Source organism: Condylura cristata, unplaced genomic scaffold (genome assembly GCF_000260355.1).
Source record: "Condylura cristata isolate star-nosed mole 26May11 unplaced genomic scaffold, ConCri1.0 scaffold00011, whole genome shotgun sequence".
Taxonomy (NCBI): Eukaryota; Metazoa; Chordata; class Mammalia; order Eulipotyphla; family Talpidae; genus Condylura; species Condylura cristata.
This window is the reverse complement of record NW_004567112.1, coordinates 28,690,869-28,708,284: the sequence shown is the minus strand read 5'-3', so window position 1 is coordinate 28,708,284 and position 17,416 is coordinate 28,690,869. Positions and strand designations below refer to the sequence as shown.

General features: G+C 44.8%; 1 protein-coding gene across 2 annotated transcripts in view; it reads right to left on the bottom strand.

The window, feature by feature from the left end:
- The window catches only part of GRID1 (glutamate receptor, ionotropic, delta 1), a 563,561-nt gene that overhangs the window by 37,915 nt on the left and 508,230 nt on the right, over positions 1 to 17,416 (bottom strand). For both annotated transcript variants that reach the window (XM_004680682.1, XM_012723971.1), the window contains exon 13: positions 1,051 to 1,246. In XM_004680682.1, the coding sequence (XP_004680739.1) occupies positions 1,051 to 1,246 (196 nt within the window). The remainder of the gene's footprint in view (positions 1 to 1,050; positions 1,247 to 17,416) is intronic.

Sequence of the window (17,416 nt, the reverse complement as noted above, 5' to 3'; positions counted from 1 at the left end):
AGAGAGAGAGAGAGAGAGAGAGAGAGAGAAGGTGGCACAGAGGTGGTGGGTAGGTAAAGTAGGGAAGAAGGAAGGAGATCCTGAGACCACTGGGTAGCCAGTCTTCTCAGAGAGGCAGCAGAGCTGGCCACAAGACATATCTTTTTCATATCATTGAGTGGTGGCCTCAGGGACAGTAGCCATCATCACATGTGAGAGTCATTTGACAGGTGGATGCTGTTCCTTCACCTCAGCAGCTTCCTCCTCCTCAGCCTTCATCTCCACAGAAAATGGTGGATTCCTGTCAAACACCCCAGTCTGAAGTTCCAGGTATCAGAGCCTGTCCAGGAATGTGTACCTCTGTCTCTAATTCTCATCTGTGTAATGGGATAATAATGCTTAATTTGGGTCATTGTAGTTGATTAATAACTGAAATAAGTGAATATCTAATCACATGCTGAAGGCAATGACTTCTTTTTCGGCCCTTCCTTTCCTGGGCACTGGCTTCTCCCTACCCAGTCCTCCCTCACTTTCCCCCAGGACTGCCTGCGTCTCAGGTTCACTGAATTTCCCACCATTTCCCAGGCACACAGACTTCTCCATGGTTCACAGATGTGCCCAACTCCATTGACCAGTCCTGGCTCTGGGCCTTCCGCCCCTGTGTGCAGCCAGCCCCATCCCAACCTTGTCTGCCCACAGTGTTCCCACCTCATCTTACACCTGTTACTCTGTCCACTTCTAAGTGCTGCTTCTGCTTCTACTGAGTCTTCCCACAGGGGCTGGGCAGTGGGCCACCATCTTTTGATCCACGAGGAAGGCAGGTGCTATCTTGTACTTCCTCTATCTGGGCTTCACTGTCCCTTCAGAAACTTAGGAGGTACCTCATGAGCAACTCTTCTGTTTCTTCTATCCCCCAGAATGGACATCTGTGATTCTATCAGGCACTCACATGCTATGAGAAGCACCTCTAACCTGCTGAAGAGGGATCACCCTGCAGGTGACAGGGCACTCAGAGGAGATTCCCTCCCTACAACCAGTCCCAGCACCCAGCCCTGGCCTGTTCCAGCCTACCTTCCTGATGCCTTCTGAAGGACTGGACACGCAGTTGTCAGCCCCTCCGTTCTTGCTGATGGTCCGCCAGAGCTCTGCAAAGGTGCTGTCCTGCTCCAGGGGGTTGGTGCCCTTGGCTCGGAAGTACTCATACACAGCAGAGTCCCGGACAGTGCCATAAGACATCTCCACTTGTTTGGAGAGATCCTGGAATGTCCTGAAATTCAAATGAAAGTGAAGCATGAGTGCATGCTGCACAGTGCAGGGCCCTAAATGGGCTGTGGGGCCCCCCTCGGGTCCAAGCCTGGCCATGGCCCACTAGCCACATTCTTCACTCCTGCCTGCCTTGTTTCCCAGATCCACCATCACTAACATGTGGACTTGGCCAAGTTGCTAAGCTCTCTGTGTCTCGGCTTCCTAAATTTTTAATAATAGAGCTAGAAGCAGAGGACTGCTGCAAAGAGTCAACAGGTGATGTGTATGCAGTTCTTAGAGCAGGGCCTGACACAAAGCAGGAACTAGGAGCAAGTGCTTTGCGCTAATGTCATCTGCCTGCGCCCTCCAGCAGAATGTCAGAATTTGGAAGACTGGAACTTAAGCTGCCAGGTCTTCGCCTCTTCAGCACTAGGTCCAGAGCTGACACGGCCTGCACAGAGGAGCGGGAGATGTTTCCCTTTCTTTGGAGACACGCTCCACAGGGTTTGTTCAGGCCCTGTTATGAGGTCCAGAAACAGAGCTCCGCACTGGTTTCAATACATTACAGATGAAACCTAAAATAACAAATTCGATGAAGAAATCTTTCTAATTATTGTTCATTATTTATATCTAATTGAAGCAAGATGTTCCTGTACTTGAAAGGCCCCAAGGGTTGTAACTCTGTCATAATTTGCCTGTAATGAAAGGAGGGGAATTCTTTTTATTTTTTTCCCCCACATTTTTTTCTCATGGTAATACAAACAAACACAAGGCTTTGATGAATGGGAGACATCAGGATGAATTACCCAGTTGAGTCTAAATACTGAACTACTCTAAATTACTGCAGCCTCTATGATTGTAGAATGAATGTGTAACTGCCAAGGAGCTCAGCACTATGGTTTCATCCCCACATTTGAAATGGAGATTTCTTCTTTCCTCTCAATCTGCATTCACTACTGGGCCCTTGGTCAGCGGCTCAGGGAACATCTCTGGATGACAAGCAGGCAGTCCAAAGATTTACCACCTCATATCCATTTCTGTCCCAGCAGAGCCACTATTTCCACACAAAACACCACCTCCCTCTTTGCTGCACCAGCCCCTTGCATGGGACCCTGGGTCCATCCATCACCTCTCACGGCCATTCGTCTGCACAGAGGCTTCTCCCCCATTTCAGATACATACTCCTTCCTCTGAAGGACATTCCCAGCTACTAACAGGCTCAGCACACAGTAGGGACTGCTGTCCCACTGCAGGGTGAACACACCTACCAAGGGCTATTGGAGGGTTGAGCAGGGCGGCCTAGCTAGCCGTACCCCAAAGTTGCCATGTCCATGGAGCACTCACCCCCTTGCCAAACGCAGTTTTGAAAGGGACACACAGGATGAAGAAGGGGGAGACTAGCCGGCCAGACTCCAGGTTAACACTGGCAGCCAGCCAAAGACAGATGTCACATCACATTAAGACACCCACCGGACAAGTGAGGGGTGCTGACTCTCGACAAGGAGGCACTAGCTGTGCCCTTCTTTGAGCATATTTCCCAAGTGAATCTCTTCAGTGACAACTGCTACAAAGTATCCGAGATGACCCCCCACAGAGAGATGAAGGCAGCTCCCTGTTATGGGTGGGGTCTTTGTGAACATAAATGACGCATGATGCAAAAAGCTGAGTCATTCAACCAGCTCTTCTACCGACAGTTACCGAATACCTGCCAGGGAAGGCAGAGTGGCACCTGGGGCAAGGAGTGAGAGGTGGGCATCCTCTGGGATCCACAGAACGGGAGGCAACATGATTCAGAGAATAGACGGGTGGTGACTATCCAACACGAGAGGAGCTGAAGTAGAATTCTGAGTGAGAGAACCTGGATGCACGCAGGGAAAGCCAGTTTATGGACCAGGGCTGAAGAGAGATGTCCTAGGGGAAGAAACGCTGAGTCATGTAGAATGTGTGGATGGAGAGGAAGGGGTGGGGGGTCCTAGGGGAGAAGACATTACCTGAGGAGACATTCTCACTGGAGTGAGAAACCAGGGGCTATTTGGAATATACACCATGGAGCAATCACATCAGCTTAAAAGACACAGGTTTCTGCTTTAACAGACATCAGTGTGAACTGTGCCTCAATACCTCGGCTATCTGAGAAAGAACAACAGTTCTCAAAGTGTGGGTCTCAAAGTTTCAGCATCAACAGTACATGGGACCTTATAAGAAATGCAAATTCTTGGGTGGGACCCTCTCCAGATCCACTGATGCACAGGCTTTAAAAGTGGTGCTCAGCTATTTTCCAGTTCTTGTGATTCTGATGTACACATACATTCTGGAATCACTGACTGAGGAAAGTCATTTATTGTCTGAGAACTTAGTTTTCTTAGCTCATATGTGTCTCATGGGATAGAGGAAGATTAAGAATCACAGACAAATACCGAGCACACGGTCCATTTTAATAAATGGGTAGCTCTTCTGTTAGACTGTTAATAAATAGCTCCAATGACTGACACAGCAGGACCTTGGGAAGCAGTCGAGGGTGACAGGATGCGTGGTCACACCTGGATGGAAGTCTGGGCATGCGGCATTTTTCAGGCGCCAGGCTCACGTGACTGATGCCTGTCTGGGCATCTGCCCATCTGCCTCTCCAGGAAGGATCCTAAGGTCCGTCTTCTTGTTTCATTTCATTGCAAGGTTCATGCTTTCCCGTCAGAGCCCAATCTGCTGCCTTGTGAACACTGCACATTTCAGGCACCAGGGAGACAGAAATTGAGTACCTGAGGAAATCTGAATGCAGCTGTGCATGGGGATGATCTGGACTGTTGTTTTTGCAGACTGTGATGGTAACTACTTAACAGAGGCCTGCCTGGGAAAACAGGGAGCACCTGGGAAAGTCCTTAGGAAGGATGTCGTTAAAAGTACATTTCCCAGGCTTCCCTGGGTCTGGACTGACTAACTGAGGGTCACAGTACAAGCACGTGCTCTTTGCAGCTCAACCTCATCTCTGTGGCCTGCTGCTTATCTCTTTACTTCACCTTTTAATAACATTTAGTGTCAGAAACCTCACACAGCAGACTTTGTCTCTCTTCCAAGCTTATTTTTGAGACAGTATCTTACATTCAATCATACCCTGCTAAAAACAGGTTTGGAACTAATGGGAGCTGTTTCTTTGTACCTTCTCATGGGGGTTACTGGCTTTGAGGGTCTCTCTCAACTAAAAGCATAGGTGACTCTTATGCACATGTCAGACTGCCTTGCAAAGGACTCTAAGCATCCCTTGCCTCTGAGAGCAATTAAACTTGTACCTTTTGGAAGTCCCCAGTGTCTCCTTCAGCCTCGGTCAAGGACAGCCTGGTCAGCTCAGCATCAACTTCCTCCCTCCCTCCCCAAACCTATCTCCATAAATCAATCTTACTATTTCCTAGTTACATTTTCATTAACAAAAAGATAAATGTGTTTGCAGCATGAGAAAAATCAATAATACGGAATTTATAAATACATCTTTGCATGTTACAGAAATATTTACATTGGCAATGGAGATAAATACACTTGCAACAAGAGCAGAATCAATATACAGTACATGTAAAACAGATTTCAACAATTGTGGGGTTGCCATATTCATGGGCCTGATACACCTAAATCCCAAAGTTCTATTCTTCCTTAAGGAGAAAAGTAAGCAGTGGTGTGGCTCAGAAGACACAGCAGGGCGAGGCAGCTCATCCTCATCATCAGGGTCTGAGCTATAGCCATAGCTGCCTTTCCCTCATTCCAACTGCTTCTCTTTTCTCTCAGGTCTGACTCCATAAGGGGCACTTTGTGAGTAGTTGGGATTGCCTAGCTAAGAGCCCACGCCTTGCTTGCAGAACCTTCTGAGACAGTGTTCCCACCTCTATGCTCATTGCTCTGCCCCTTCTGGGTTTCCTCCTTGGGCGCCTCCTCCCTGAGGGTCTCTTCTCTTTGTACTCCCTCCCTGGCAGGATTCTCCAACCTGGGACTTTGCCACATTTCACATTTTCTCTTCCCCCAGACCTGCTTCTTTAAGGTAGACAGGACTTCAGGTGAATGCTGAAAATCAAGCAGATGCTTCTCAGGCTTTGAAAAGATTCCTAGTTGTCTCCAATCATTTGTTCATTCATTTATTCAAAAGGATTATTTCCTGTGAATTTCCTATATTCACGATATCAAACACTGTTCTAGGACTAGCGATATGACAAAACAGCACAAATTCCTGCTCTAATGTCATTTATGTGGTGGAGCTGGAGAGAAACAAACAAATGAGTAACAACAACAAAAGTACAAATAGTTGTGAAATCCCTTCTCGAAAGGGACAAGCAGTGCATAAATGGGAAATGGGGTTCATATCCTCTTCTGTCACATATGCCTTGCCCTTGTGTTACGTTAAATTGTTCTATAAAGGAAACGAGTCTTAGCATGCCGACTGCCAGAAAACAGACTGCAGCCAGATGTGGTCTGTGGGGCATTGACTGACCACTGTTATGTGTCCAGGGATGAAAATTGTAGTGAGGATTAATACAATAGAGTAAGCATTGTGGGATGATGGAGGAACTTATTCCTCCAAGTATGCAGAGATATGTTTCAGCCATTGGAGTTGACATCAGGGGATATATTTCTCCAGTACCTTTCCTTGGGCTAGACTAGAGGCAATAAGAAGAGAGACACTAGGGTGACACTGAGATCTGGTGGTGCCTGGCCTTTCTCCCCTGGAACAGAGCCTCTCTCACCTGAAACACCCACTCAATATTTACCAGCACCTTCCAGAAAGGTGATTCTGGACTGTGCTCCTCTGCATCCAAAGTCTGACATCAGAGTGACGGCAGCTTCAAATTCCAGCCTCAGAAACAACACATGAGGACCCAGCCACCCTCTATATATCTTCCTGGCCCAGCCTATCATAGTGATTATTACTTGGATTTCATGTGGCTGTTGATGTGTGTCTCTTCACCTTAATGGTGAACTTCCTTAGCTCTGGACTCAGTCCATCCCTGGATCCCTGAATATGGCTCAGGCAATCCAGGTTAGTGACCAGAACAGTGATGGGTTTAATATTAAAAGCATGACTCCTAACTCCAAGTTTCCCCTTGGACTGCCCGGCATATCCCCCACTCAGTTAGATGACTTTCAGACAATGAGCTTGCTTCCAATTCCTAACAAAAGAGAAGCAATCAGTGGTGAAATTCACTTCCCTATAAACAACTCCCTTTTTGAAGACATCAAATATCTGTTTGCCCTCCCTTTAAAACGGCAGCTCCATCCTTTTATGTCTCACTGTTTCCTGGGTCTGACTTTCTTATCTCAAGTAAATTTTTCTTGTCACTTCCATCTCCTACATCATGACTCTGCTTCTCTCCATGGATCATTCCCATTAGCATGAAAACACATACATTGTCCATTTTTAAAAAAAAAAATCTTTGGCCCTCCCTGGTGGCGCAGCGGGTTAAAGCACTGCACTGAGAAGCTAAAGCCACTTCCGCATGAGTTCGATTCCCGCCTGCCCCGGAGGTAACCACATGGCGCGGCAGACCTCTCCTGACCCGGCCGCTGCTCCCCTCAGCAGTGTACTTCGTCGATCTGCCTGTTCTGCTCCCCGCTCTGTCTCTGGTGAAATCTCTCACCGCCCCTGAGCCTCTGGCCTGTACCCCAGTTCTGTATGTACAAATAAATAAATCTTTAAAAAAAAAAATCTTTCTTTGAACTCACATCTTCTTCTAACCACTCCAGATCTTCCAGGGAGCTGCCTGTTGTTATCGTATCCGTTCTTTCTTTCCCACATCTCATGAGCATATCCTCCTTATGTCTCTACTCCATAACAGAACTGGTACTGTTTTTGTCAAAGGCAGGAATGATCTCCCAAATATGGTGGTCAATTCCCAGTCCAACTGCACCCCCACAGCAGCCCTTGAGAAGCGTGGTCTTCTGGTCACTCTTTCCTTCCTCACTTGCCTCGCTTGGTTTCCAGGATATCAGTCATTTTTTGACTCCCCCATCTTGCAGACAGCCTCTTATCCATATCCTTCCATGGTTCCTTTTCTGGGGTATCCCATCTCACTCCACAGATGCCTTCTCTGTTGTTGACACTCCCTTCACCACGATCTTGGCAAATCATACAGCAAATATACATCTAAATACAGATGACTCCAGTGGCTGCCACAGCCCTGACCCAGCCTGTCAGCTCTAGGAAAGTGACCATCTGATCTCCATTTGTAAGGCCAGTAGGTCCCCAGGCCAAACATGTTTAAACCCCCAAATGCACCACCAAACCTGCTTTCCTCTAGTTCATTTATCTCTATTTTCTACTGCTCTATTTTTTGAGATCTGTAGTATTTGAAGATTTCTAGATGTAGAAATTCCTTGGTACCACTATTGATTCCTCTTGCTCTTATGGATCTTATATACAACCTCAGTCTATTTGATCTCTTATACATCAAGATAAATTAGGGGTGTGGGGGGAAGATCCATAATCAGATAATTTCTCATCACTTTCACTGTAAATGACTCCGTATTTTACCTGCTCCTGAGACCTGTCTCTAGTGGTCTCCCTGCCTTCACTTTTCCACTTTCAACCACTATAATCTATTCCTGGGAGACAAGTAGAGTGATCTTTTCAAAATCTAATACAGATCACATTACGTCATTTCTCAAAACCCTCCAATAATCTTTAGTCTCTCAGAGGGTCATATAAAATTCCACATGGCTTGAAAGGTCTAACAAGATTTGGATGCCAATCTTTCTATTCTGAACATATCCACTCACTTGCCTTCTTACCTTGGGGTTCCTAGAGTTTTTTTTTTTTTTTTTTTCTCAGCCTGGTATTCCCATTGCTTAAAACTCTAATTGGCTTACTTCCTCAGTGACTTGGGTCTTTGACCAACTGAGGCTTTTGCTGACAACACTACAAAAGTATCACCCTCCCTAAATTTTATAATAAAAATAAAGAAAATGGCATGTCATTGGTAATTTAATCTTAGTTCTTTTCCTAGAAAAGGGTATGGTTGACTTAATGGGCTTATTGAACATCACCAGCATTTACAATGGCAGGAAATCTTCCTGGTTTGCATAGGACAGAAAGATTTCCTGGGACACAGGAATTTTAATGCTAAAATCAGGAAAGTTCCAGCCAAATCAGAATAGTTTGTGTTCCTACCTATAAAAAGTAGTGCCTGGCACACAGTAGATGTTACAATGAACTTAGATTATAGGCATGCATAATAATATATGAATGAGTTAGCCTTTTGTTTGTATTCTAAGCATCTAGGTTGAATATTCTGCTGGAAGACCTTTTATCTGTGGTTGACCAGTCTCCCAGACAGCTGTGGGGCTGAACCAACCGAGGAGTAAATAGGGAACTCAAGGATATGGTCCAGTTCTTCCTGGCTCCTCCACAGGCTCTTGAAGTTTCAAAATCTAGCTTCTTGGTGGAGCTAATGGAAATCAGCATTGGCAGAGAGATTCTTCCTAGACCAGAACGTGGACAGCCACTGTCAGCTTCCCCAGCTCCGGTGCCCATCCCACGTTCTGGGGGCACTATACAAACAACCCCACCAGGCGGCATTACCTCCATGCCAAGAACATGATTGGCTCTCAGCAATCAACAAATATTTGCTGCCACAAATCAGTACAAAAGCAGGATGCATCATTAACCTTTAATATATTGGTGCTGGGGCTTTTAATCCATTATGAAGTTGTCATAAATGTGACTGAAATGCAAATCCAAACTGCAGCCCTTGAGAAGGTTGTGAAGGTGCCTCTTTGTCTCCTGGCACAGGCTGAAACCCCTTTGCACCAGAGCAACAGCCCAAATCTCTGTGCTCCCTTCTGACTTTTGTTTCCACCTTCTTCACCTCCCTCTTTTCTTTTTTTCCAGATGTCTGACTGAGACCCTCTATTATGTCAGCTTCCTCTGCAGGCAGTCACTTGATATGCTAAAAGAAAGCTATAATAATGTTAACTTTCCAGACACTGTGCTAATACTTCATTTGTAGTGCTTCATTTAACCTTGGCTATACTCTCTCATAAAGTTCTATTATTCTCCATTTTACAGATGGAGAAATCAAGGCCCAGGGAGATTAAGTAATTATAGAAGATTACAGAAATAGCAAGTAGAAGCACTGTCTCCCCACTGAAGACAGCTGGATTGCCAAACCCACACATTTGATTGTCATCCTATAGAGATGTTAAACATCCCATAGCTCAGCGGGGGAGGATTAACAAGTAAACAGACAATCAAAAATATCATGCACAATACATTGCTAGATGTAGGCTCAGAGTTGTCAGAACACAATGTTGAATCTGTCCCAGCTTGGCAGGTGAGACTGAGGGGTTAGCAGGTAAGGTGAGGCTTAAGTTGAGACTTAAGGAGAAAACAGAAATTGATGTACTGAGGAAAGGAATAAGAGATGATCTAGACAAAGGTGACAGCAATTTCAATACATGATGTCTTAAGAGACTTAAGCTTCCTAGTAACTACTAAATTTACTATGATTGAGCAGAAATGGTAAATAACTAAGAAACTCTAACTAGGATAGAGGGGATGATTACTCATAACATACTTAGAGGATAGTGTAGTGGAAAGGAAGTGCATAAATGATGGGAAAATAAATGATCAGTGTTTCCTAGGCAATCACAGAATCTGGTCACATGTGACATAAGCAGGTTGGTGCCTTCGGAACCCTGGGCAATTCTGCGGCCATGCACGTTTTAGAAGACAGGGCTGAGGGGCAGCAGGGAGCCTGTGTACTTGCACATGTGTGTGCATGTGTGTGAACCTGTGCTCAGGACCTGGGCATGTGCACGGAAAGACCCCACAGCAGGGCAAACGGAGGAAAGAGGGTGCACAGTAATGTTGGAGGGCCCACACACTCAGACCAAGAGATTCGATCTGCTGTGACAAACTTTAAAATAAAGGAAAAGCTATGGGTTCCTCAGTGGTGGAAATGTGACATGCAAGGAAGATTCCTGTGACAGAGAAATCAACCACAGCAGCACACACTGCAGGATCACAGTGCACAGACACTAACCTGCCTGAACTCAAGGCAAGAAAAAAGACCAGGACCCTTCCCAAGGGGAAAGCTGTAGAGAAAACTAGCACATTCAAGCCTCATGTTAAACAATACAAAACCAGCTGTAATCAAATGTGAAGCTACAAGATGCTAGCCAATTTGAATCAGTTTGCAGAAAAATCACTTCAACAAGAATACAGACTGATGGAAAAGCAGCAGGGAGAAAGGTGTGTTCTATTATTGATGAGTCTTGTTTGAGTATGAGGTATGGAAAGGACCCTACTTTGTGCCAAGTTCTGCAACTGGGTTGGCTCATTTCCTCTTTAGAACCAATCTTTGAGATAAGTTATTCATCCCACATTACAGATAAGGAGAATTCTGAGGTATTTTTCAGCAGTACCATGCTAGGGCCAGGTTGAGTTTGCATGTCTAATGCTAAACTCTTACAGGTCTGCATTTCCTGAATTCACTCCAGCTTAGGATGATGTCTATGCCATGGATCATTGTTACAGCTGGTTTTTTCTTGGATCAGAGGTTCTTATGAGTCCATGGGCAATGCCAGGGGCCAGCCACACCTTCCCAGGAGCCAGGCAGCCTTGACCTGGCACTGTGTCTGGTGAGGGAGACTATCTGCCTATCTAACCCCAGGTGGGCACCATCAGAATAGCCCGTGTCTTGATCAGGGAACACTGCCTGCAGCTGGAGCACCTGGACACTGACAGAAATGAGCATGCTCTTGCCTTTTGTTCTCCAAAGTCATTATCCATCCCATTAACTTTTTAGGAATTGGGTAAACCATTCAAAATAACTCTGGGAATGTCCACACCCAGCTATGGAACTATATAAATCATCACTCTTGAGAGGAGCTGTTGGTAAAGTGGTTTCTTGTTCAGACAAAAAGAATACCAGTATTTAGAGGGAAGACCTACAGTGATTCTCTTATGAATCCTCCCATAAGTCTTAGGAGGAAGTTACCACAGTCTTTTTCCCTAATAAGTGAGCTAACTTCCTCAAGAAATAGAGATACAGACTCTCCTACCTGAAGCTAGTTGGAATAGTCTGTTCTGGCTACAATGCCTGGCTCTGCTCCTTCACCTGTTACCTTCTGAGAAGCAGAAGCAAATCAAAGAACCAATGCAGTCCAGTTTGACACTCATAGGTAGTCTGGAGTCTGGGTTCTGGGCCCAGGGATTGGGATGCCTCTGTATCCATATTGGATGCCAGGACAGGGCAGAAGACTGGAAATTCAGCCTTTAAGTTAAACTGTGGCTGTGAATAAACTCTATCATCTGCTAGTTCTGTGACCTTGGACAAGTGACTCAAACTCCCTGTACACCAGTTTTCCATTTCCAGGGATAACCATAGATTAAGTGGTTTCAGTGAAGGCACTGAGAAAAGTGCTGGACCATGGGAGCCATCCAATTACTAGTTACTTTAGTTACCCTTGTTACTACATGAGAGTATTATGCTTAAAATGCCATGTCTTCATGACAGGTCTAGAGGTAGCTAGCTGGTTTGGATAGAGGAGAGTTTGCTTTGAATTTGAGTGTTTTAACCAGGGCCTGTGATTTCTGGGTTATCATAAGCACCAGCACTCTAAACTATATTCATGTTTTCTGCCTGGTCATAAAGATATTTGCACTAAAAACAATGGACAAGGATCACTCAGGTCCTTCCTTCCTCCCATCAGTGATAGTTCCTGAATCTATGATCTAGATTAGAACTCAAGCCTTATCTTACTTAGGATTTATATCTGACAAAGCATCATCATGGACAGTTTTCTCTGAAACATGACTGTTTTCTCTGAAAACTGTAATCTCATTTTGCAGCATTTGTTTGGACTCAGAGCTGCCATGGGAAGAATCTCCTAAAGACAAGTATCCTAGTAATTAAAAATCAGTTAGTCCAGCTGCCAGGAGGCTGTTTCCATGGGATACTTGCAACCATCTTCCCAGATGCAGAGGCCATAGGGACTTGTCTACAAGTCACACCAACTCTATGGTCACAGCACATGGACTAGAGCAAAGCAAATTAACTATGTCCCAAGGCATCAGGTCTCTGTGAGCTTCCCCACTCTTAACAACAAAATATCCCCTCTGTGTCTTGGGATGAAATTCAATGCACAAAAGCCAACCACAAAGAAAAGCCAACTCCACCTTGAGTGGGGCAAGAGGATCTTTCAGTAGAGAGTTGATGGTGAATTTCAGTAGGAGGTTTCCTGCCATTTTCAAGGGAAATGAGTCCCTTGAGAAATGGGTCAAAGGAAAGTTATTCAAAGGACTGAGGAAATCAAAAGCAGTGTGCCCAGGGCCTGTAGTCCCTCTAGATCAAAAACAGTATGTCCCTTGAAGCATTTCCCCCACCTCATGCAAAGGGCACTTGGCCAGACAAGACAGAGGTTACATTACCTGCCATGTCTACCAGGATTCAGGACCTGGTGGGCCAAGACCTGGATCTTAACATCCAGATCACAAAAGCTGCTCAGTAAATGGTGCATTACAATTTGTGTGAATGGAGGAGGGCGAGTCACAAGTCTCTGCTACCCCATCCATGCTTTTCTTTCCTTTTCTTCTAGATGATCTTGTCAAGTGAAAAAACTGGGGGTGCTTTCAGCTTTTTGTCAAGGTATTTCTAAAATTACCCTCAAGAGACTCTCCAGACAGCCTAGACTGGAGGAAGGTTGGCATGAAGAGACTACCAGAAAGGAGAGAGCTTAGATGGGAGCATGACAGGTTTATGGGCCAAATGATGACATTAAAGCACCCGGTGAGTGATCACCGAGAAAAGCATAGCCTTCCCACAAGAGCCCCAACTCTTTCCTAATTCAGTATGACTGATAGCCTTTAGAAAAGAGGAAATTTGGACTTAGTCATGCACACAGGAGAACACCATGTGAAAATGAAGGTAGAGCATGGTAATACATCCACGAGCCAGAAAGGCCAAAGATTATCAGGAAACCATCAGGATCTGGAAGATACACATGGGCCAGATTCTCTCTCCCAACCCTCAGAAGGAGCCACCCTCAATGACACCTTGATCTGATACATCCCATCTCCAAAACTATAATACAAGAAAGGCTTGTTGTTGAGGCCCCCCAATTTACAGTGCTTTGCTACATCTGCACATGCCCCATTGCTCTGACAACTGCAGCACTATACTGCATTGAGTCACCTGTCTACCTGGTCCTCTGTCAACTGCCACTCCAAGAAGGTGGAGACCTTGTTTTTTCACTCATCTTTTCAATACCTAGACTCTGACATAATGTCAAGCATTTAATAGGAGCAAATGATCTCTTTGTTGTAGGAATTTATAACTCAATGACTAAATAAGATGAAATAGATGACCTGTTTATGGCAACTTTTGCACTGTGGTCATTATGTCAGTTACACAGTGGTATTAATGCAGAACTCAATGGCCTAGTCCAGCGTGGGTCATGACAGTTGGATGGATGAATAAATGTGTCAAGTAAGTTGTGAAGAGACTTGAGCCCTCCCAGAATGTAGATGGCACAGTTTCCTCTCTGGTGTGAGTTCATTCTTGGCATCATACTTCTTGAGAAAATTCTAACCACCTGAAACACCCACTTAATCTTGATATGCAGAATAGCCAGAACACAGAAGTGTTGCAAGACCCAGTATGAAGCTCCTAAGTAGAAGTGAAAAATCCAACCTTTTGTGTACTTAGTCTGAGAGTCTATATGTAGAAGTCTCCATGCAGAGGGCTAATGCTGCTAGAATGTTTGCTGTGTGTCAGGCACCACATTAGAACCTCTTGAAGCTTAGAAAGCCAAGTTTGCATGTTGGTGTTCCTATAAGGAATGCAGGATTTAGGGAGAAGTGACCTGTTTGTGGTCTTGTGGTTGGAAGATTTTTGTCTGGTGAGGCATGAAAAAAGTGCTGTCCCTTTAGAATTAGAGGATTATATATCAGTCTTCAGTCTATATTTTTGGTTCTTTTTTCCTTCTAATGACTGAATAGCTTCATGATTTCCAACCTACATAGGCTGACAAAGCATATTCAAAGTCCCAGCCAACCTCAGTTATGCTTAGGAATTATGAGATCTGCCTCTTTGCTGAGAGCTGAGGTTGAAGGAACAGCAATAGGTGTATTCAAGTTGGTGGTGGTAGCAATATTAGAATCTGAAGTTTCATTTCCCCAGAGGAAATGAGAATCAGGAGGCCACAATAGGTCTCTTCTCAACCTCAAGACTGTCCTTTCACCTTTCAACATGACATTTGATTAAAAGATGTCAGTGAAAAGCACTGGCTTTATCCAAGCAAGTTTACATTGGAATCCAGGCTTTGCCAAATATGGGCTCTGTGAACTGCATTTCTGCTCAGTTTCCTCATCGGTAATAATAGCTCAATAGGATAAAATTTATGTAAACATTTAGGCAACGCCTAGCACATAATTATATTGTATAACACAGTGAATATATAGTTAATGCTTGAGAAACAGAGGTTTGGCCTCTATGGGTTTGGTTATTTGTATAGGGCCTGAGATCAATCCTAAGAAATCAAGGGATGGCTACGACAATTAAGTTTTGAGGGAATCAGAAGTTACATGGAGATTTTTGACAATACAGGAGTTGGTACCCTAACCCCTGTTTTATTCAAGTCAATTGTATAGTACATTGCAAGCGATAGTAAAATATTAATAATTCTTCCATAAGTGATACTCATTGAAGTTATCATTATAATAATATAATAATAACAATAGCTATTGTTATCATTATGGGTATTGAAAAAATTTCCCTCACAGAGTCAGGGGTATTGGTGTGACTGATATTTCACTAGACACATTCTGTATCAAGCCAATGCACTTTGGTTTCCTCCCCAGCAGCCTCAGGGACACTCCTGAGAAGTGCCCAGTCTGTTATGTGGGCTCAGAACTTCGGGGCTTAGACTGAAGGCTTCAACACATAGAGAAAAGATCTCTAGCAAATGACCCTGGATCACACTACCATTTTCTCTCCTTCTTCCCATGATTCTAAAGGTTTAACATGGTAATTAAAGCATGCGATCCTAATTCTTGTGATATTAATTAAAGTGAAAACTGCAGATGGTGTTTAATAACAACTAAGTCCCAGCAGGTTCCAGGCACTTTACCTAAATCAAACATATCATAAAGTTGGCATGAGAATCACAGAGCCTGGTCCTGCCACATCTGGTCAGAGACACATGTTCTCACCTGTGCAAGTAACAAACCGTCTCTATTCCTTATGCAGATGTGGCCTTAAATTGCTTGACAGTCTGATTCCACCCCACCACCTCCTGGAGCCAAAAATAAAGGAGTATTGATTGCAAAGATTAATAACAAAGCTGAAGAAGGAAAATGGTGCAAAACACCTTTTTCTCTCCCTTCGTGATATAAACGCCTGCCACCCCTGCAACCTAATTTTGTCACCCAGCACAAGGGAGTGTATTAATTAAAGTGACACCAAGGACAGGAAAATCTGAGCTCTTGGGGTGATGACTGGAAATACATAAATATGCATCTCCAGGCTGTATGAGGGAGGGAGGCACATTGCCGGGCAAGATCAGCATAATTGCACCAGGGGAGGGCTGCAAGGAGCATAAATGATCACCCCCCAGGGGTCACAGCTCTGGTTCTTATAAATGCATTCCATGCCCAGAAAGAAAAACTAGATGGTGACTATCAGATATCCCACCTCCTTGGGAAGGAGCTGATACTTAAAAAATGTTCCCTGATATGGCTTACAGGGTAACATATTAATGAATTGTTATTATGCGTTCAATTCATTTTTACAGTGTATTGACAGAGAGAGTGGTGCCATTATAGGGATGGGGAAGCCGAGGCCAGTGTGGTTAGTCAGTGGATCAGCCAGAATTCAAAGCCATGCTTCACTAAAGCTACTCCCCACACTGTGGATAAAGCAAGAGGTGTGGGAGGCCAGGGTAGAAGGAGCAGGCCTCCTCCAGGGGCTGCTCCTCCGACAGTTCTCCTGGGTGCTATCCCTCCAAGGTCAGAACATCCCTCTGCATTTGCTGCTGCTCTTCCTACCAGCAGAGGCTCTACTAGGACTCACATTTTCTAGCTAGGGAGGCTCTCTCCCTAGGGGGGAAGGTACTGGCAACCATGGGTAGAGTAGCCTGAGATTTAGTTGGAGCAACTTGTAAGGCATGAGGGGATGTGGATGATTTTTGAGATTCAGGTTGGCATTGTTTTATCTAGGTCAATTTCACTATAGTCAGTAAATTAGTTTCAACAGCCAACCGTGCTGTGTGCCCTGATTTCAGATCCTATAGGGTACTTGACCTCACTCATCCTGAGCTCCCTTACTGTCATTCCCCGTTAGGCATCAACTCATGGGCATCCACAAGCATCTATCCCAACTGCCCCTTGCCATGCCCACACAAGCCTGTTCCTTTCCAGTCCACCTCATGTCAGGACGGGCATCACCAGGCACCCAAACCCTCGAGCCAGGACCTATGCTGCCCTGCCTCTATACTTGAGCCTTTCCCCATCTGTTATAGCCCAAAAGGCATGATCAAACTGACCTCCTCAATTTTTCCCATATCTCCCTCCACCTCCAATAGAGCCAATGCCCTAGTTCAGGGAAATGCAAAGAATATATGTTGGACTATAATGAGAAGAGAACTAAGCAGAAGCAGATAGGAATAGACAGCTGGAGAAGGGCTGAATCTCATTAATAGCTGCAAAATAGCCTCCCCCATATCCTCTGGGATCTCCCCCCAGATTGTGGCAGGCATCTTGATATTTGGTCCTCTGCTTCTTTAACCCAAGTCTTATATACATGGTCTCATATGTGCTTGCACCCCTAACAACCTATTAGATTTTTTTTTAAAGGCAAACAAAAGATTATTAGTGTGTGTATACTATGTAAGGATTACTGTCTTGCATATTTGCAAAACAACCCTTTTATGCTGTGTTACCATAATTAATAACCCACAGAAGAGGAATCTGGGGCCCAGAAGATTAGGTCAGTTGCCTAACATCACACCTTCACTAATATTGTGTTCCAAATGTAAGCTCGGGCAATGTGGCTCCTTAGCCTTCACTCCTAAGTGTGGGTCTGTACTTTAAGCTCCACGAAAACAGTCCACAGGGCTGGCTTCTTCCCCAGTGCATACCCAGCATGGAGCACTGTGTCTGGCAAGTAGCAGATAATCAACAAGGAGCTGGTCAGTGGATGAGTGGGTGTCCACCTAGGCT